General features: G+C 33.2%; 1 protein-coding gene across 1 annotated transcript; it reads right to left on the bottom strand.

The window, feature by feature from the left end:
* Positions 1-7,164: 7,164 nt before the first annotated feature.
* LOC149540309 (cullin-1-like) lies at positions 7,165-7,705 on the bottom strand. The gene is made up of 2 exons (XM_089802675.1): positions 7,536-7,705; positions 7,165-7,378 (listed from the first exon to the last, which is right to left on the bottom strand). Exons 1-2 carry the CDS (start codon positions 7,703-7,705, stop codon positions 7,165-7,167), a joined length of 384 nt encoding a protein of 127 aa, XP_089658801.1.
* Between the last annotated feature and the right edge of the window lie 13,667 nt (positions 7,706-21,372).

The raw sequence follows: 21,372 nt of genomic DNA, 5'->3' as shown, positions 1-21,372 counted from the left end.
TATTATGTGCTTTCCATTTTAGGGAAACTTCCAAAGAAGAACTATATTAGGGTTTTACCATTCTCTAAAAAAAGTAGGAACCCAATTTTTTTTTGGGGTGATGCCCCAAACCCCTCACACTAGATGGAGAATCGAGTGTATAGTACTCAATGATTAATTGTCACATGTCTTCACATCTTCACCCATCATCATATCTTCCAAATATAGCTCTTATGCATCATAGGAACCCATCCTAATCATTTTAGTCATGATCTCCTTACACACTATTCAAGATACCAACACATGCAAGTGGAGTGACATATCAACATGCCAACTAGACATGTATACTCACACTTAATTACATTATTTATAAAAAATACATTTACAAAACAAATGATAAGAATAGGAATTATCCAAGGTTGAGACACCTTATTCCTAATATTCTCCCACTTGTTGAACACCTTATAAGAGCAACAAGAACTAACTGCTATAGGCTAAAAGGCCCATAGACTCGGAACACCATTTGAACTTCTCTGTGCCCACTGGTTTCATCAATGCATTTGAAACATTCTTTATAGTATCTGTCTTCTCCAAATTTACCTTTCCATCTTCCACCATATCTCTCATAAAGTGAAATTGCACATCATTGTGCTTCATTCTGGCATGGAAAGTTGGATTCTTTGCAAGGAAAATAACACTATGACTATCACACCAAATAGTAATCTATCCTGCATCAATACCAATATCAGAACACAATCTCCCAAGCCAAATGACTTCCTTACAAGCATGAGTAGCAGCCATGTACTCATCTTATGTAGTGGACAAAGAAACCATAGGTTGTCGCTTACTCATCCAACTGATGACACCACGAAACATAGTGAACACATAAGCTGCACTGGTGGATCTCCTATTGTTAATATTACTTGCCCAATTTGAATCCACAAACCCACAAATACAAACTGAATGGGGAGCTCCAGAAGAGTTACCATGATAACAAATGGAGTAATCTAATGTACCCCTCAAATATCTGAAAACTCCCTTAACTGCATCCCAATGTACCCATCCAAGATTAGCCATAAACTGGCTTAGAACTCCTAGTTCTTGGACAATGTCTGGTCTAGTATAGACCATAGCATACATAATATTGCCAACTACACTAGCATAAGGTACTCTACTCATGTCCTCCACCTCACTAGGAGATTTTGGACAATCATCTATAGATAACTTTTTTCCCATAGAAATAGGAACACACAATGGTCTACAATCTGCCATGCTAAACCTGTGCAACATAGACTTCACATACTTACTCTAACTCAACCAATATTTTTTGTTAGACCTATCTCTACTAATTTCCATACCAAAGATGTATCTTGTTGCCCCAAGATCTTCTAGTCCTTATGTAGTTCTTCTAGTCTTGCAAGGATAGAAAGGTGACTGTCAATGGTATGGGGTTTGAAATCTTAGAGGAAACCATTGCAAAGGTTGGAGAATTTACTATGGAAGGAAAGAACTAGTGTAGTCAGGCCAATGTTAATGAGGAGACCAATCTAAAGAAATTTTTCAAAATCTAAGGAGGAGCTGATGTGAATGTGCAGAGGGTTTTCATGGGAAGCCCTTCCTAAACCTTGTGACATCATCTACTAGTGATTATGCCATATATCACCCTTGAGGACCACTTCTAGGTACTCTATTATTTCTATTTCCCTATTCTAAATCACTTTAGGAATTTGGACAACATCTCCTTCCCATTTATTTTGTTGCTTTCATTGGAAGATTGTATTTATAAGGCTAGAAGGACATATGAGGAGGGTAAATATTTCTATCTTATCCATCAGGGGCTCATGAACAAACTGTATATCCAACATATCACTCAAAACCCACTGCTCCTAGTTAACCCTTTGGCCTTTGTCACCCCCCAAGTCTCTTTGGACCCCAACCCTAGCCCTAGCCACAAGAAATTCAAGAAAACCCCTAGTCCTAAGGTTAAAATTGACCTTGAGGTTAAATTTTGCCTCATCGAGTCAGATTCAGACTCTAGGAAGGGTAAGCATAGTGCCAGGAGAACCAACAAGCGTCTTTAGTTGGAAAAATTTAAGGCCCCCCTAAAGCATGACTCTAGCTCTAATTCTTCCAAAATTGATGTCAAACCTGCAAAAAAGAAGAGATTGCCTCAGACACCAAGCCTGCCCCTAGCCCTCTTAGCCCCTCCCATATTTCTGACACCCTCAATGCTACCTCGGCTAGAAGTGGGGGGAAGATATCACATCCCCCAGGAAAAAATTCCCCAAAGGTGAGGGGAAGAAAGGCAAGCACAACCATAGACACAACCATAGTAAGACAAGATTGAAAAGGATTGAGCAATCTATAAGGGACCTGGAAGATAATCAAATTGGTATCTACTAGAGATTTAAAACTTTGGTTATTTTTCCACCAAGGTCATGTATTCTGCGGCAACCAACCTTTAACTTTTGTAGGTGCATAAAGAGGAGAAGTACCTGGGCAAGGTGAGAGAGACAACTCGATCTATTTATGGATTTTTGGCAAAGGGCTGGCTGAAGACCATCCTAGTCAAACAGGTCAAGGTGGAGGGGGAGGAAGTGGAGAAGGATGCACCTAAGGAAAAGAACAAAGATAACTATGGGTAGAAGGAGGGCAACTGGCCCTGGGTCTGATGTTTATTTTTTTTGATTTTATGCTTATGCTTATGAACTCAGTGCCCTATGGGGTTTTACTTTTTATGCTTATGTCGATCTACAAGAGTAATAGTAGTGATTTGTTTAAGTACTATTAGTTTATTTTATAGTCTTTTCTGCATATTAATTTAAGGACTAATAGTATTTGTAATTCGACTATGGACATTTCTTGTTTTTTGAAGTTTAAAGTTGGCATTGGTTAGATGACTCAGAGGTAACCTCCAGCTGATTCTTCAGCCTCTTTGTACCTCAAGGTTAGCCCCCCATCTTTTTGGCTATTATCTAATACTTCAAAAACATATTTTATATTATTATAAATGAGTTTTTTGCCTGAGTTGAACATAATTTTTTGGTCTTTCACTCATAAATTTATGATCCTTCACAGATTCAAGGGTCTTTATGTGACTAAGAACCTCTCAGCTAATTATATTTCAGTACTATAAAATTTCTTTTGATTAATTTAATATGTTTAATTTAAATTATTATTTTTCTTTACTAACCACTGACATTTAAATTGAGCTAACCTAATTTTAACATTAAAAATTAATTATTTATATAGTAGTATATTAAAGTATATATAAATGATTTTATAAAAAGTATAAATCTTAATATTAATAAAATGTATTAACTAGCCAAAAATCTAGGCAAAAATAAATCAATATGGGAGATCCTCCAAAAAAGGGGTCCTATAACACCTAATGAAATCAAAAAATTATCGTTGAGATAATATATATATATATATATATATATATATATATATATATATATATAGATATTGAAATGAAAAATTAATATAATAAATTTATAAATATTTGATTATCTAAAAAATAGTTATTTTTATTGGTTGATTGATATTGAACTAATTCACTAATTGAACAAAGTGAATGCAATAGTACTAGCCTATGACAAGTACAATAATAACATCAAATATCACCATATGCAAAATCATGATATCATGAAAAGTGATAAGCATAAAACATAACATCAAAATCCAACATGTAAAATATCTATCATTATTATCATCATCTCATATGACTAACAAGTAGGTCACATCTACCATATCGACTAATAAGTCTAAATAACAAGTTGAAGCATAAAGTCTAAGTCAACAATAATTTCAATCTATTGTTAATACATATTTAATGTTCCAAAAGTTTCAATTTTTTCCCCTTATAATATTATAATGCTCACGATAGATTGATAAAGCCTAAGGATTTTGGAGCTGTAGGTAAGTATATGTTAGATTGGTAAAATCTAAGTCTTTTGCATCTATCCAACTCCATCTCTACTGGCAATGTTCTCTATAAATCTTGATAAAATATTTTACATGTTAATGAGTTCATTCACGACAAAGACTTTTGGCGCTGTGGATAAAGATATGTTAGACTGGTAAAATCTCATTCTTTTGTATCTATCCAACTCCATCTATGTTGGCAATGCTCTCTATAAATCTTCATACAATCTTTTACATGTTAATGCTGTTAATGAATTCATTCATGGAAATGTTCTCTATAAATTTCCATTCAATCTTTTACATGTTAATGATTTCATTCATAGAAAGGAAGTTGTGGTAAGAATTATGTTAAATTATTTTTGAACAAGTTAATTTTTGAAACTCTAACAGAGGAAAGGCTAATAAAATCTAATTATATCTTTTTGATATATTTGATTTAATTATGATATATTAGTCTAATTTTTATATATGTTTAATAATCTATTGTCAAATTAATTTTTATTGAACTTTTTATAATATATTATCAATTCAATTTATTTTACAAATATACATGATCAAAAAACTATTAAGATTATTATATTCTAAAAGATAAAACTACCATAAAAATAAAGATCAAACATTACTTACCAGATTCTAGAACAAAATATTGTTTAATATGAAAAAAATCTTATAATCTCAAGAAATATAGCTAGTCTTTAAATTCAATGTTTTAAACATAATAACGCTTAAGAGAAGTGATGATGAGTGAGATGCCCTCAAACTATTGGTAAAGCTACAATCTTGTGTCTTATAACTTTAATTAATTTTATTAGAAAATCAAACTATAATAAAATGTTAATAAGATCGAGGAAAGGACAATTCTGCCGTTAGCACTCTTTGACTCTCGTAATATAAATAAGAAATAATTTTCATAGTCAATAGCCAATAGCCAATCAACAAGACAACAAGAGTGTATATTGCTATCGAACGAACCATAAATACAAAAAGTACTTTTATCTATCGTAAATATTGGAATGAAAGACAACAGAAACAAAGATATTCAGATGAAAGAAAACCAAAAGGCAGATCTACATTCCCATTGTAGGCATCTACTAGATACTATCATTAAGAAAAACTGTCAACGCTGTTCGAATCAGGTATTGTTAACTATGTGCATTTACAATAAAAATTTTCACATTTTTTTTGCATAATTATTATTTTTATTTTTTCATATTTCCATTCTACAATAGAAAATATAAGAATGGTAGAATATTTTTGGTAAACAGATTTGTCACAGTAGAATTTGTTCAACGGAGTGTGTGACAAACCGTTCACAACAGTTGGATAGGCCCTTGGTATACGACCTTCCTCTGCGTTTAGAGGGGCAGCTCCCTTGTGAGATAAAATTTTAGATTTTTCAATAAAGATAAGTAGGACTTAGAAAATAGAAAGGAAAACCATTGACAGCGAATGCACCACACCCCTTCGAAGTTTTCATAAAAAATGATGTAAACTATTAATGAGAGCAATCAAGGACTACGCTTAAAAACTTTCACCAACACAATGCTAATTTAACCATTCATGAATACTCACACCATACCATGAAAATATTCATAAATGAATCAACACCTCAACAATTCAGACCCTTAGAGAGAGAATGCCAAATGTACTTCCTTTTATTTCTTGCACCAAGAAAGAAAGAAATAACTGATTATACGAAAACAACAACTGTACACACTTTCCAAAAATTGCTTTGTTATCAGAGCATCAGTGTTCCCTGTATCTAAGTCCCAAAAAGTCCCTTATTACATTGATTTTCAGGAATTTATAGCCAATCCTAAATCAACCAACTTTTCGGGTTTGTAACTACCTCAAGAGTTAGAGTTTTGAATTTGGCATGCATTTGAAAACTAACTCTAACTCTAACCTATATCACTAAAACTCTAGATCCTAACTACAGTTACAATAAGTGACGTAGGTCACTTTTCACTGTAAGGTAATTAAAATTCTACTTCAGAGAAGAGACCACAATGTTGATTTTACTAAGGTAGTCTTCTATGACATTAATCATATTGGATGATTCCTTGGATGAGCTCGCTGCGTGGTAGAATTTGATCAAACACTGAGCATAATTACTTTCTTGAGCTTTTTCAAATGCAGTTCTTTTACATCACACCTTGGATGTTCTGATTATGTTCTCATATTTGATGTGAAGTTTCATCAAACAGTTCACAAGTTTTTCCATTATATCTGGCTCACATCAATTGGACATTTGATCATACATATGGGATCCATGTGCATATGAATATATATTATACTATGTACTTCAGCCGCTGAATCTTTAAGAAATCATAAACATTCTTCAAACTCCGTGAATACAAAATCCACCATGCGTTTGCTGAGACGTTCTCTTTTGATTTCCTTTCCTGTTGCAAAGCATTGAGTATCTCACTACACTTGTCTGCCTTGTATTATTGGTTTTCCAATTCAATCCCAACAATCTTTAGAACAAGTGGTATCTCATTGCAAATATCCAGGATGTTGTCCACGTCTTTGATATGAATATGATTATCTATTTCGTTGCAAAGAAATCTTATGGCATCGCTGTTGGGGAGGGATTCGACAAGATATCCATGGCGGAACTTTTTCTTAAACATGTTTGTAGCTTTCAAGTTTCTTGCTATTAAAAGAAGTCTATTATACTTGCCAAGACGTTCCAAATCTTGTGGCAAAAATTCTTTGAGGTCTTCTGCCCGAAGAACATTGTCAATAAACAAAAACACTGGCTTACTTGCTTCCTAAAAAAAAAACTCTCCTTATGTGGTCCCTGCTTTCTCCTTTGTCTCTTAAATCTATTGCTCTTCCTCAGTTGTAGTTGGGGAAGGCAACCTTCAAAATCTGCTCCTGCTGCTTTTTTTTGTTTAATTTCATTTTTCAGAGGATCACTATCCATTACAACTCTGCAGCAGTTGTAGCCGCTCAAATTCAATCTTGAATATATGGCATTGGCAAGATATGTTTTCCCAATCCCACCAATGCCATATATGACCATAGTCCTGAATTGCTCATCCTGCTTGCTCTGAATTGCTCATCCTGCTTGCTCATCTCCAGCATGTCCTCTACTTGTCTTTCTTGAACTTCAAGACCAACCGTCACAGGTTGGGGATGTATGATGAGATACATATTGAAATTTGAATCTCCCATTATGCCTATAGCGTGAGACATCTCCTTCATTTTGTGGGTGAAGATAGAAACATTTTATCAAACAGTTCGGGTGTATCATCCGATTTTCAAAAATAGTCCACGCTTTGGCTTTTTACGAAGAACTTTGTAATTCAAAAATGTCAATGAATGCAACACTTCAGTTGCCTCATCGTCTTCCAAATATTGTGATTTAATCTCATCATAACTGAGTCTCTCGAATTCATTGAATAGCATTAACAAAGATGCCTGATAAGGTGATAATATCATCTCTATTGTCTGGGCAGTGAACCTGCCGTCAACGATGCAGGAACCAAGAGAGAACATCCATTTAAGTTTGCCACCCTTAGTTTCAATAGAGAAGAATTTTTCAAAAAAAAAATACATTTGTACATTTAGCCGATTCAATAGGAAGATTGATATTAGCTGATGTATAGACTGGGCCAAACCCAGTAGTAAGGACAATAACGCTTAAATCTAATCCAACATGAATGTTTTCTCTGTTAAGATAAGCAGCCAGTTTGCGTTGCATATCCTTTTTCAAAGACAAGTCCTTGACCATCCCCTCCATCTTTGCTGTATACTGTGACCCGTTTTGCTTCTTCAATTTTATCAGCATGCTTCGTTTAGTATAGATATGTTGTGATAATGGTAATATCAACAACTTTGCTTCATGAATGTCTTGAAAACATTAATTACAGTAGGTCGTTGATTTCAGCAATCTTGTCAAAATGATGCAACCTGCATGTGTTATGAATATCCTCATTAACCATTTTCTTCTCCTGCACTATGAATTGCATTCTATTCTTTTTGAAAATAAGAGTTCGGATTGGGTTCTTGAAACCTCCAGGTTAAGATTAGGGCAAATAGTTTGAGTACGGGGAGAGAGAGTATGGCTAGTACGTGGAGAGAGAAAATGTTGAAGAGAGAGATTGAAACCTCAAACCCAAACTCATTAACCCATACTTCTCTCTACAAGGTTTTAGTACGTGGAGAGAGAGGATTGTGAAAAGGAGAATAAAACTCTAACTCAAACCCCGTACTTCTCTCTACAAGTTTTAGTACGTGGAGAGAGAAAAGTATGGGGAGAGAGAAAGTTTGTTTTTATTTTTTTATTTTAAGAATTAATCTCTCTCTTTTGCTTAATTAATATAAATAAAACTCTGTGTAATCTTTTTGAGTAACAAATATAGAATACAATATAACATTTTTGGTAAAATTATATATTTGTAAAATTAAAGTTTATTTTTTAAAGAAATCTAAATTGTTTTTGAATGAAAATATTATTTAATGTGTAAAAGAATTATTAATATCTTTAAATATATATATATATATATATATATATTTTGAAGATTTCTGAATTTAAAATATATTGTATGATTTATTATTCAAATCATCTGAATAGTAGATCATGGAAAGCAATAAAAATCTACAAAATTATTATTTATAAAAATATAATTCTAATATATTCTTTACTTTCCATAATAGCACGTGCTCAAATAAGATAAAGATTTACTGGACTAAGAAAGAATTAGAAAGTTACCTCAACAAGGAGGAGGAATTCATCTTATCTTCCAGTTTGGTGGATGCTTTTCTACAGTAAGTACTCAATTAGTATGTTAAAAATAATAAGAGAAGATTTTTAAATTATGTATAAACAGAGATTAACTTGTGAAAGAAAATATTGTTGAATTAGTTCGATCTCAGATTTTATATTAAACAATGTTGGTATTATTTTGTAAGAAATTGTTAAATATTGACTATTTGTTCTATCGAGAACATTTGATTTTTCATAAATATAAGTATCCAAACAGTTAATCATGAAATAATTATCTGACAAATTAACCCAACAGAATTTGAACTGCAGATTTCAAATGAGATATTTTAACAGGGAACACCCATCGCTTTTACTGTCAAAGAGAGTAAATATCTGTTCTTCCTTTGAAATGGAGCAGAAATTGGGTAGACATTTTCACACAAAAGAAGAAGAAACAGCAGCCAGTGCTCTCATTGAACTGTTGCAACGTCCTGAGATGCTCAAGAACGTTCAATATAATATCATTCCTTTCCGTTTCAAGTATATATATTATTTCTATTTTAAAAATATATCTGCTGCTTCATAAAGTTTTGTGATCGTCAACATAACTTTTATAGTTTTGATTTTGATTTGTTACATTAAAAGTTATTTAATTAGTAGTAGACATCGGATTGTCTCAATATTTTCCTTTACATTTCTTTCTTTATTTTTGCAGAGAACACTGGCAATTATTCATCATTTCCGATCTGCATAAAACATGTTCGAATCCACGGGTTTTATATCTCAATTCTTGTGGAAAAAATGAAGCAATATTTCAGCAAGCTATAGTACAGTAACTATCTATTTATTTTATATTTGATATATATTACATTTAATTCCATTGTAACTAACTATATATCACACTTAATCATATTGCAGGGTGCTTCAATACAAGACTGAAAGAACAGCTATCTGGGCAGATTTAAAGGAATGGCATCTAATCTGAATTTTTATTTTCATTTAGCAAATAATGTGTTTTTGAACAATTTTGTGTGAAATATATCAATGCATGAATACAGGTTCCTCAGCAGCAAAGTCAATATGATAGTGGTCTTTATGTTGTGGAGTATGTATATGAATTTTTTAAGTACTTGGTCGACCCGGATGTTGATGGTTTCCAAGCTCAGGTAAGTTTGAATTTTAGGTTTCTTTAAGTTAAGTTGGGAAAATTTGATCAGTTAGAAATGATAGAATATAAATTGTGTCTATTTTTATAGTTTATGTTTTTATCTTAAATTTATATCATTTATATATGAATAAAAAGATTTTTTTTTTCTTTTTCTTTTTCTTTTTCTTTTTAAAGTTAGTTATATTTAAAAGGTGTATTGTTTGAAAAATATTGATTATAATTTATATTTAGATGATGTCTTATAAGGATTATGATTTTGGAAAATGTTTACACCAAGAGTTTTATGGTCAAAGTAGAACTAAAACAAGTAAGTTGTAAGAGTTAACATATCACATTGAATAAAGTAATTAGATCATTTGATAGGACACTGGATTTAATACTATGCTAATTGAAATATTTTATGTTGTTTGATACAGTTAGCTTTGATGAAAATAGAAACTATGATGATAGAAAAGGTAAAAATAAAAAATCATAATAATTAGAATATTTCAACTGCATGATAAAATTATAGAAGATTTTCATTCTCTTTGACTATGTATTACATATATTCTCCTAATAAAGTTGTACAATAATTATAATAAATATAATTTTAAGTTTAAATCTAATGATTATATAAATATTGTAATCATATATTTAAAATAAATGGTTCAAGAGCATTTAAAATTGAGATTCTTTAGAAAAGTTATGGAAAAAAAAAATAGTATTAATAGGGTTGCTATTACTAGAGTTTTAATCCAATAATTTGATTCCTAAGTTCATCAACAATTCTAGAATGATTATTTCCTTATAGAAGTTTATTGAAAAAAACTAAATTGGGATTGCAATACTCTTTTTAATAATTTATTTTTCATTGATCTTACTATTCTAGCATCTTCGAAGCGCAAATCTTTTGAACAACCTAAAAGTGGCTATAATGCTAGCCCTAATGAGAGGAAAATGAGGAAAGTAGACAGGCAATCAAAATCTTATAACACTTCAGAAATTCAAAAAATTATCGAAATGTTTGGAATGAAAGAAAACAAAAATAAAGAAATACAAATGGAAGATAGTGAAGTTGAAAGGGAAACAAACTCTAAATGGCTATTAGATATGATAGATGAAGAGAGCCACAGTCATGTTAAGATCTGGTATTTTTTTTAAAGTTCACTATTGATTATTGATTTAGTATTATAATTATTTCTCTTTTTCAAATTTAAGTTTCCTTGTGTATTTTATATATCTTATGACTTATTACCATTATCTAATAATGAAATATAAAAGATGATCAGAATGTTTACATAATTGAAATTTTTTTTTAGAAATCATAAAAATTGATTCAATCATTGATTTTTTCATATGTACCATTCTCTAAATTAAAAGCAAGAAAATTCTTTAAAAAATTGATTCTTGATTACACAAAATACTTTAGATTATACTTATGGTCTATAATCAGAATTGTAAGTAATTAGTCATACAATCTATTAAAAACTTGAAAGAAAAAAATAGATAATTTTATTGATTCTATAGACTTACTGAATATAGAAATTTAATACTTTTTATCAAAATATAATTTGACAGTAGAAGCATCACTGCTTTAAAAATATAATCCTGATATATTTGTTTCCCATTCTGTGATGTTCAAACAACATAACAGTTGTCCAGATGGAGCAGAGTTTTATTGGTACATAGATGAGATAAAAGATTTCGTTAACAAAACTGAAGGGTTTTGGTTAGCTTCCAGTCACATCGATACTTATATTCGGTATGTATTTAATTTTTTAAGATGAAAAATCATTTAGTAATAAGCAGCATTTAAAAAAATAAAATAAGAAACCACATATTTATTCTGTTATAAGATCTTACAATAGATAAATAATACTGAGAAACTACATAGCTTCAGCACTTCATAATATCTATTAAGATGGTATTCAACCAAATTGGATAGAAGAAAATTCTAGTCTTTTGTTTTCTAAGGAACGTTTGAATTTTCATAATAATAATTATTTTGTAAAGTTATATTTCTTTAATATTATTATCTGATAATTTAAATTAATCAGATAGAATTTGTACTGCAGTTTTATTGTGAGAGATTTTGACATGAAAAACCCATCGCTTTCTCTGTCAAAGAGAGTAAATATATGCTCTTCTTTTGAGATTGGTCAGAAGTATCGCTCAGGTGAGATAAAAACGGAGCCAGGTGAAACAGTAGACAATGCTTTTAAGGGACTGTTTCAAAGTCCTCGGTTGCTCAAGAACGTTGAATATAATATCATTCCTTTTTATTTCAAGTAAACTACATCTTACTCCATTGTAAAATATATTTTTGATGGCCCTCAATGTTTGTTTTCAAATAAATAATTAATTTTGGAATTCATCTTTTAAATATATTTTTTTGGGCTTCATCTTTTGAGATTTACTAGTTATAAAGATATTAAAAAATTAAATAAAATTGTTTAGAACAATTTTTAGATTATGTATGGGGAAGATAATTTCTTAGATGAATATTTGTTATTGTCAATACTGTCAGTTTGTTTTTATTATTTAGAACAGATTTATAATTTCATTAAAATTAATTTCACTCAAAACAAAGAATTTGTTCTAAACACTTGAATGATAGAATAAACATTAGATTTTAATAATTTCTTCTATCCTTCTTTGTCATTATTTACATTTCTAATACAGTCATTTTGCTTTGTATCTTATTCCTATTCTTGCTATATTAAATTTGATCTGTTTTATCAGATAATAATTTATAGTTTTATTAAAATTAAATTTTAATGAAAACTCTTTATAAGAATGTTGTAATAAGCACTTGAATTAGTACTATTGATTAATACAAAATATGGCAAAAAGAGGGGTAAAAATTTATTAAGACAGAAAGGAATACAACAAGGAGAGCTCAACAAGGAGCTCGATCCTGAGCAACAAGATCATCAAATTCTTGCACCATCTCAAAGGACAGTTGCCTCCTATCCCTAATATTCCAACCTGGATCATGACTAGAAGCCCATTTGGCTAAACAATCAGTAGTTCTATTCCATTCATGAGGAATATACGTGAACCTAATGAACTGGAAAGAGGAAAAGAAGAAAAGAATCTGCATTAATACAAAATATGTTTTCTTCTATATTTCTTTATTTTTGCAGTAGACACTGGCACTTAATTATCATTTGTGGTCTAGATCCACAAACTTCGTCCCCTCCACAAATTTTGCATCTGAATTCTTTAGAACAACGAGAAATAAAGAATGAAATGAAGAAAGCTATAATACAATGTCTATTTCCCCTCTCCTACTTCCATGCAACTAATTTATTATAAATATTATAACATTTCAGGGTAGTTGAAGAGAAGACTAGAAGTATGGCACCCTGGATTGATTTAAAGGAATGGCATTTTATCACTCTTTGTTTCCATTTAAACCAATTAATTTATCTTTTATCATTTTGTATTAAATATCTAAATGCATGGATACAACAAGAAAATGGCAATGACTGTGGGCTATATGTACTAGAATTTGTGAATCAATTTTTACTTTTCTTGAAGATAGGAGGAGAAGGAGACTTTGAAATCAATTTTTACTTTTCTTGAAGATAGGAGGAGAAGGAGACTTTGAAATTAAAGTAAGTTTGAATTCTATTATTCTTTTAAGTTTAATTGAACAAATTTAATTTCTAATAATTGAAATAATAAGATATGTGATTTTATTCCGTTAGTATTATCAAAATGTAGTAATAAGAAATAGAATATCATAATGTACATTATAAATTGGCAATGATTTGTTGATAAATTTTAGAATGTAAATTTTATGTTTTTATATTTAATAAATTAAATATAATGATATTAAATATATATATATATATATATATGTGCATATTAAATAAATCTAATTCTTTTAATTGATCTTGACTAGGATATATTTGGATCAAGTTTGCGCAAGAATTTTTATTCTAAAATGGTTTATTACCTTTTTGAATTTAAAGATGATAACAAATGTGTTGAAATTAAACCAAGTAAGTTGGTAGATTTTTTTATTTTAACAAATAAATGACTCATTGTAACACTAAAAAATGATAGAATCATTGGGAATTTTAAGACTTAGTACATGTTTCAATTGTGATAATGTATTTTTGCACTTGATACAGTAAGCTATGATGAATACTTCCATTCCATAAAAATGGATGATAAAGATTGAAGATGAAAATTGAAGAATATTGGAATGTTAATGGAACTACCATGAAGATTGAAAATAAGAAAAATGAAAAAAGTTGAGTCCTTATCACATTTGAAACTATTTTATGATAAAAGTCCTTACAACTCCACGATACCACATGTGTGGCTATTTGACAATCATGAAGATTCTAAACAAGGAAACTGCAAAATGTTAATTAAAGTCCTTACAATTCCACGGTGCCATATTTGTGGTTATTTGAATCTTGATTATAATTGTATATAATTATAAGTGTAGTACACTATCTATTTAAATTAACAAATGCCACATAGTGGCTATTTGGGTTGTGCAAATATTTGATAGTAATTAACATTATATATTTTATAATTATTAAAAATTCTATAACAATCATGTTGTATATAATAAAATTAAAAATAGAAAAAAATAAAAGAAATAGTTGAATGATTGACAAGCCTAAAATAAATAAGAAAAAGATTCAATTAATAGGAATCGATAGTATTAGTGTTGGATGTGAAGTCTAACTTTATCAATAGCGAAGTATTAGAAAATGGACTATAAGACGTAAAGGTATTACTAATTGGAGTATTTGTAAGAATAATAATATTGAAAATACATTAATCTTAGGAAGGGAATTTAAAATGTGCAAATTCAAGTGTTCAATTTTGTATTTAGAAATAAAATTTAAAAATATTTTACTAAAATTACCAATATAAATTTTTATATAGTATATAATGATTAGAAATATAACTAAAGATGATAGATAATATAATAGTTATTATATTTATTTAAAATGTTTAATATAATTTTAATATAGCAATTAAAGAAGTTATTAAAATGAATAAATAAATTAATTCATTAGTTTGCACAAGTAAATGCAATACGACAAGTACAATAATTATAGCCGCAATGTTCTATGTCATCACATTAATATATTCTATGAGGTGATAATGTTTCTTTGATCTATACAAAGCTTTACAATATTTTGATTATTTACTTTTAAAATTTTCAACATTTTCAATTTATCTATAAGTAGTACATAGTTAATTTAATTTATAATCAATAATAATAATAATTATTTTTTTAATTTTAAAAAGTTTGATTGCAGTATTCCCATACATAAACAAGACCAAATTTATATATGACAATTAAATGTGAGCCTAATGGATTGATTAACTTAAATGGGTTTCTTGCAAAAAGAGGGGTAAAAATTTATTAAGACAGAAAGAAATACAAGGAGAGCTCAACAAGGAGCTCGATCCTGAGCAACAAGATCATCAAATTCTTGCACCATCTCAAAGGACAGTTGCCTCCTATCCCTAATATTCCAACCCGGATCATGACTAGATGCCCATTTGGCTAAACAATTAGCAGTTCTATTCCATTCACGAGGAATATACGTGAACCTAATGAACTGAAAAGAGGAAGAGAAGAAAAGAATCTTCTTAACAAAAGTGGCCAGCTGCCAACTAACATCCTCAAGCTCTTGCGAAGAAAGCATGTTCACCACCACCTGGGAATCAGACTCATAGATAATCTTACTCCATCCCCACAAGCAACAGTGTTCCACAGCATATAAAATAGCCTGAGCTTCCATGAGATTGTTAGTATAATCACCCTTATGAACTGAGAAGAAAAATTTAACATCCCCAGAACTACAACAAGCCACTCCACCAATACCAGCCAGACCAGGATTCCCACGGGAAGAACCATCAGTGTTAATTTTCAAAACTCCATAGGGAGGAGGAGTCCAGTGCCCATCCCGGTTAACCCGACCCTTCCTCTAATGGTGAAGCTGCCTGGACATAGAAGGAAACCTATGAGCTGCAGCCCCATCCTGCAGATGAAAATTGAGGCGATTATAGATAGCAAGATCAACCGGATCCATACTCCCATCAAGCTCACACTTCACAAGAATAGTTTCCTGAAGAGAATGTGATATTTTCCACCAAAGATGCAAAACACCAAGCCGAACATCTTGGAATATGCGATGATTCCTCTCCAACCAGATATGCCAAAGCATGAAAGATGGGCCAGCAATCCAAGCAGCATGGAGAAAAGAAGACTTGGAGGGAGCAGTACCCAAGCGGGCCCAAAACTTAGGCAAAGAGGAAGCATGTCGACAAGAGCAACCCCAAGCGTTCCACCAAAGGTGCCATATCTGAGTAGAATAGGAGCAATGGAAGAACAGATGGGAGACAGACTCCTCTCCATTACCACACAAAATACAATAAGAGGGGCCCTGAAATCCACATTTACAAAGATTATCCCAGGTAAGACAACGGTTGTGAGCCACTAGCCACATGAAAAAATTGCACTTGGACCAAGAAACTTTATTCCAAACTTGCTTCCACCAAGGGACCTCAGCATCCCCAAATAATTGTCTAGTTATCTCCTGATACCCAACTGAGACATGATATTTACCAGACAAGATACCGCCCCAAGCCAAAACATCTGGACCAAGCAAAGAAGAACACTCTCTAGAGGCTAGAATTTGAGAAAGCTCCTGACGATCCATGTCTGTACCTCCAGGAGGCCAATCAGAAGAATGCTTCCATCTGTAACCAACAATAGGTCCCAATTGATAAGGAGTCTTGTAATGAGCCACTTTATCCCATCCAGCGGCAAGAAAAGAGTCACAAAGAGGCTGAAGATGAGGGTATATGAATAAAATGAAAGGGAATCCATCCCAAGCATCAGATCAAAACAAAGCTCGAGAACCTCCTTTACATATCCAAAAAAAACCCCTCTTTACCAACATCGCACCTGTCTTCAAAGTATGCCAAACCATTGAGCCACGACCTTCAAGAGGAAGTGCAGAAACAGAGCAAGGATCAACACCATGAAAATATTTATGAGTGATAATACGAGCCCAAAGTTGATGTTGTCCAGAGTACCATCGCCAATAAAGTTTAGCAGCCAAAGCTTGACTACTCAATAGAGCAGATCGAAGACCAAGACCACCCTCCTTTTTAGGCCTACAAACAGTTGCCCAATTAACCAGGCTCCATTTAGTACTACACAAATTACCACTCCAAAGGAATTGTCGAGAAAGAGCATCAAACTCCTTGAGAAAGTAAATAGGTGCAGCGTGAACCATGGTTCAATAAGTAGGAAGAGCTTGGATAACAGCTTGAAGAAGAGTAACCTGGGCAACAATAGAAAGCCATCTATGAGTCCAATGATTTACCTTATCCTGAAGCTTGGTAATCAAATTTTTCTAGAAGAGATGTGGCTACCTAGAAACAGCAATAGGGATGCCAAGATAAGTCAAAGGAAGTGATCCTATCTGAAACCATAGGATACCAAAAATCCTGTGCTCAATAGAATCAGGAGTGTTAAAAAAGTAAATGGAAGATTTGTGCTCATTAACTTTCTGGCTTGAAGCTGCCAAATAAACGTCCAAAGCATGTCGAAAGGCTTCAGCTTCCTTGATCCTAACAAGACCAACAAGAGCAGAATCATCAACAAATTAAAGATGGGAAAGAGAAGGTAAGCCATTACCCCACCGCCAGCCTTGAATAGAATTCTGGGACACCTGATGCTTAATGAATCTGCCCAAGCCTTTAGCCATGATGATGAATAGATATGGGGAGAGAGGGTCACCTTGGCAGAGGCCTCTAGAAGCACCAAATAGTTGAGAAGGTTGACCATTAATAAGAACTGAAAAAGAGGCAGAAGTAACACAACTCATAATCCAACTCACCCAGTCAGAGCTAAATCCAAAAGAAAGAAGAATACTCCTTAGGAAGCTCCATTTAATTCTATCGTAGGCCTTAGCCATATCCAGTTTAACAAACATGGCTCTCTCCCTAGAAGTAGCCATAGAGTGAATAGCCTCAGTAGCAATAACCACCCCATCCAAAATTTGTCTGCCAGCAACAAAACCACCTTGTTCTTCTGATATAATAATGGGAAGCCACCTTTTCAATCTCTCAACAATCAACTTAGTGATAACTTTGTAAACCACATTACATAAGGAAATTATTCTAAAACACTCCAATTGATTAGCATCCTCTCTCTTAGGAATAAGAGTCAAGAATGTAGAGTTCAAAGCTCGAAGCATCTGCTTGCTAGCATAGGATTCTTTATCCACCTCCAACAAATCATGGTTAATGATGTCCCAAAATTCCTGAAAGAATTCAACTGGAAAGCCATCAAGACCAGGAGCCTTCCCCTTAGGCATGCCAAAGACCACCTCCTCTAGCTCTTCCAAAGAAATAGGATGCATGAGATAATCATTCATTTCTTGAGTGATAAGGGAAGGAATATAGGACAAAATAAGATTTTCTTCATTATCAGCAGGAGGAGAGTCCTCAGAGAAGAGGGTAGAGAAGTACCAAATAGCCTCTTGGAATAAAGCTGGCAAGGAATTCAGTTGGATACCTTGAGAATTAACCAAAGAAGAGATAGTGCTCTGATTCCGGCGAGATTGCACTATTTTATGGAAAAAGGCAGTGTTACGATCACCTTCTTGGAGCCAATCAACTCTAGCCTTTTGCTTCCAAAAAATTTCCTCTCGAAGTTCCCATTCTTCTAGAGCTCTAGAAGCAAGGGATTCAACCTTGCCAAGAGCCTCTGAGAAACCTCGATCTCTAATCTCCCTTGTGATGACATCAAGATCTTCTTGAGCAAGCGTTTTCATAAAGTGAAGGTTCCCAAAGCATTCCCTATTCCATATCTTGAGCTTCCTTTTAACATATTGAAGCCTTTTAGAAAATGAGAACATTACAGTACTATATGCAGGAGCACCATCTTTCCACCAACAGAAAACACAATCATGAAGAGAGGAGTCCCGAAGCCACATCAACTGGAACTTAAAAGGAGGATTCTTCAGAACATAAGCCCCTATAGTGGAAAATTTGATTGGCCAATGATCTAAACCCCTCCAATCAAGGATTTCTGAAGAGATAGTAAGGGTGCCACTAACCCAGAAGCAAGAAACAAGAAATCTATTCAGACGTTCTGAGATAGCAGCAACACTAGTTCTGCGATTATTCCAGGTATAGAGACCATTAGAAGGCTTAACATCAGAGAGATGCAAAAGAGATATATGTTTTCAAAGAAGAGCAGAAGAAGGCCCCAATCTAGCCAAACCACCATGCTTCTCCTCTAGAATTAAAATTGAATTGAAGTCCCCTGCTAACACCCAAGGATGATAAGGATGACAATTTCTAACATATTGAATATGTTCCCAAAGTTTCTCCTTTCCCACAAGATCAACAGGTGCATACACATTAGTAACCATGATTACCTCTCCTGAGTCTAGAGCAGAAGCTAACATAAAGAGAGCTGAGCAAGAAGACATCCAGCCAAGAGGAGAAATTTTTTGAGGATCCCAAAATATAGCTAAACCACCCGTACTGCCTGTTGCCCCAACACACTGGCATTGGCCATGAGACCAAATACTAGAGGCATGTTGGACCATAGACTCCACAGAGAGCTTAGTCTCTTGGATATAAAAAACATTAGGGCTATGATCAACCACCAAGTTATGAATAGCCTTTTGTCTAGGGATGCTATTCAACCCCCTTACATTCCATGAGAGAATAATCATCATTGGGTAGAATTGGGAAAATGAGAATCCAAAGGTTTCACTAATCCAGACTCAATCAATATATCGCCTGTGAGTTTAATCTTCTCTTGGTCTGTTTTGTGCCCACTCCTTAGAGGAGTAGAAGAAGCCCGCTTAAAGGGTCGAGACATCAACCCCAAGGGGAGAGGAGAACCCTTGCCCTTACCTAATGGTAGTACATCCTTAACCAAGTAAGCTAAAACAACATCATTATCCTCCAACACTGCAGGAGTCACCAGAGCCTCTGTCATAGGAGCTACAGGGCCCTCACAGTTCTGATATACTACAACTTGGGATGCCCCACAAGAATCATTAGGAATAGATCTCTCATCTAGGAAAATTGGATCAGAAGAGATAGGAGGAGGAATACCCTCCTCTAGAACCATACTATCCAGCACCTCAAAGCGGTTAAAACCTGAATTAGATAATCTTTCTTTCAAAGGCCTCTTTTGACCACAACCCTTAGCACGAGGGTGAACAGGGGTAAATCCATCCTTATCTTGCATTTGAGCCTTACCCTTACTTGTAGCATCTTGCGGATTCATCCCCTTGGTAGTATTAGCCATTTGAGATTGTTCTTTCCCTGTAGTATCTGCCAAACCACCAGTATTGCCAGCTGTAGAACTATCCACTCCTTTGAAACTTGAGTTACGGGGGCACTGACGTAGTAAATGACCATACTCATGACAAATTCGGCAACAGAAAGGGAGAGATTCATAATCTAACTGCTGCACCCAAGAAAAATCGCCCATAAAAATTTCCAAAGAATCTGGTAATGGGTTATTCAAATTAATTTCAACACAAATTCTAGCATAAGAAATAACCTTTTTATCGAGGGATTGATGTGCAATTGTAGTCGGCTTTCCCAACAAAGCAACAATTTGTCAAAGGATGTCTTCACGCCAAAATTCCAAGGGAAGACGAGGCAAGCGAACCCAAACTGGCACTGTTGAAGGGAGATCCTCAGTAGAATTAAAACTTGAATGCCAAGGTTTGACAAATAACCCCACATGGTTGTAGAAATAAGGGCCTCCTTCAAAAACACGATCTCGATCAGACATGCAAGAGAATACAACAAAAAAATAACTATTCCCCGCCAACATAATCTCCATATCACCTTCCACCTGCCATGAGCGGCGGATCCATGCCTCAAGAGCGGATAGGGAAATCCAGATTCCAAGAAATTTGCATATCAAAGCATGCTTGGTCCAATAATCAATGTCCTCCATTACAGTCGTTGGAGGAATAACCAGAACAGGGCGATCATGGCTACGCGGAAAATAACCATTAACTTTTTTCAACTTGGAGCTCTCCCCTGAATAAAATGATTCAGATTGCATTGCATGCATAGTTGGAGAAGAAACATCTGTTCTCACCAACGAAGAAGAAATCCCAGGCCCTGCCATGCAAACAATAAAACCCCAATCCAAAATTGATTGCAGAAGATTTCCAAAAACACCGACACAAATTATGTCCAGTAGCTAGCAATCCAAACAGAACAAAAAAATAGTAAAGATCAAACACCAAGAACAGGCTAGGGGAAAAACCCTAGCCCAGCCGGCAGCCAACGCTTCTCCACATTCTCCTCCAGATCGTGTACCTACAATTTCTAATCTCAAATGGGTTTCTTATATCTTGTTCAATATAAATATTTTTTCTCTCCAAAGTTTTATAGACTCATTTGTATGGATGAATAATGATAAGACTAAATTTACCATCAAGAATCAAGTATCTTATTAATACTCCTCTGATATTCACCTAAGGATATTTCAAAAATCCTTATCATGACCTCTATTTAATTTTTGAATGTCCTAAAGTTCTTTCATTAATTTTGAAGAATG

This window comes from Cupressus sempervirens, chromosome 9, assembly GCF_028749045.1.
Source record: "Cupressus sempervirens isolate cs-2001-9-10 chromosome 9, ASM2874904v1, whole genome shotgun sequence".
Classification (NCBI taxonomy): domain Eukaryota; kingdom Viridiplantae; phylum Streptophyta; class Pinopsida; order Cupressales; family Cupressaceae; genus Cupressus; species Cupressus sempervirens.
The sequence above is the reverse complement of the archived record's forward strand: the minus strand, read 5'-3'. Positions and strand labels throughout refer to the sequence as shown.

Coding starts and splice junctions, on each gene's coding strand:
- LOC149540309 (XM_089802675.1), bottom strand. CDS start 7,705: ATGCTGATAAAATTGAAGAAGCAAAACGGGTCACAGTATACAGCAAAG. Junction 7,379..7,535: donor GTTATTGTCCTTACTACTGG/GTTTGGCCCAGT, acceptor CGTTGACGGCAG/GTTCACTGCCCAGACAATAG.